At 39.9% G+C, this 1,055-nt stretch overlaps 1 protein-coding gene across 1 annotated transcript in view; it reads right to left on the reverse strand.

Annotated features, from left to right (window-relative positions):
- mydgf (myeloid-derived growth factor) overlaps positions 1-1,055 on the reverse strand; it is an 8,607-nt gene that overhangs the window by 5,144 nt on the left and 2,408 nt on the right. Inside the window, exons 3-4 of the mRNA XM_032525415.1 lie at positions 169-219; positions 12-73 (exon numbers count right to left, since the gene is read on the reverse strand). Coding sequence (XP_032381306.1) covers positions 12-73; positions 169-219 — 113 coding nt within the window. The remainder of the gene's footprint in view (positions 1-11; positions 74-168; positions 220-1,055) is intronic.

The following is a 1,055-nucleotide window of genomic DNA, read 5'->3' on the forward strand; positions in this document are numbered from 1 at the left end:
GCGTGCGTCACCTCCACACAGAGCAGGAAAACAGTCTGTCGTCGTCACTCAAACCCACACTCATCAACCATTGCTGTTTGGCAAAGAAGAAGAGTATTTATGCATAAAACAAGCTGTAATTAAAAATCTATAATATGATGCTGGAGACTGAGAGAAAGAGACACTCACCTCATTGGTCCCCCCTTGTGAAGCATAAGTGAATGAGCATTCATACTCCCCCTGAAATAAACGTAACGTAACATTGGTGTCTTGTTAAATCTTCATATTATTTTCATTTTTTATCGATCAGTTACTTGTACATGCTATTATCAGAATGCTGATCGGTTTCCTACATGTGTGTGTCAGTGTTGATTTCATAGTTTACATTTTTGATCAATATATGGTCAATACGTATCAATATTGGAAAAGATCCTCATACCAGGAAAACATGATAATGGTTTCAACCATATTGCCAGCCCTACCTAGAGCCACCATGTTATTAGTACCAACTGTTTTTTTTCCTGCGGTCACGTCAAAATGTCTGCAGCAAAATGCTCTATCGTAATCATAGACTGTGCGGTCTATGATTGTAATGGGTATTTGTTAATGGACAAATGATAAAGCAATTGATTAATAAATAAAAAGACTAATTTACCATTTAAAAAAACTAAGTAGCAGACTAAGCAGCCTTTATTTAAAGACAGGATATTGAGACTTTGCTTTCGAACTAAATGAGACGGGTATGGCTGCAGCCTGGAGCGTCCCATGTCATCCGTCCCATCTCATGCGGTCTCGTCTCATGCGGAGGTGTGTCCAACGGTAAATCCAGAGGGTCAAAATTACGATATCGCGAATAACTTTCCAGATGGAGTACGGGTAAATTCGTGACCACATTTGTGCAATCAATTGAAAACGTTAAAGGAACAATTTGCCATACATGTAGTTTGCTCATTTCTGAATGTTATGCTTGTGTGTTCCATGTTACGACGCTACATCTGATGAAACCTGCATCAGCGACGCAGCCGTTTCTGCCAACTAACGGCAGGACGTCATGAGGAGGGATAACAATCCACGAT

The sequence above is a fragment of the Etheostoma spectabile genome, chromosome 9 (assembly GCF_008692095.1).
Source record: "Etheostoma spectabile isolate EspeVRDwgs_2016 chromosome 9, UIUC_Espe_1.0, whole genome shotgun sequence".
NCBI lineage: Eukaryota > Metazoa > Chordata > Actinopteri > Perciformes > Percidae > Etheostoma > Etheostoma spectabile.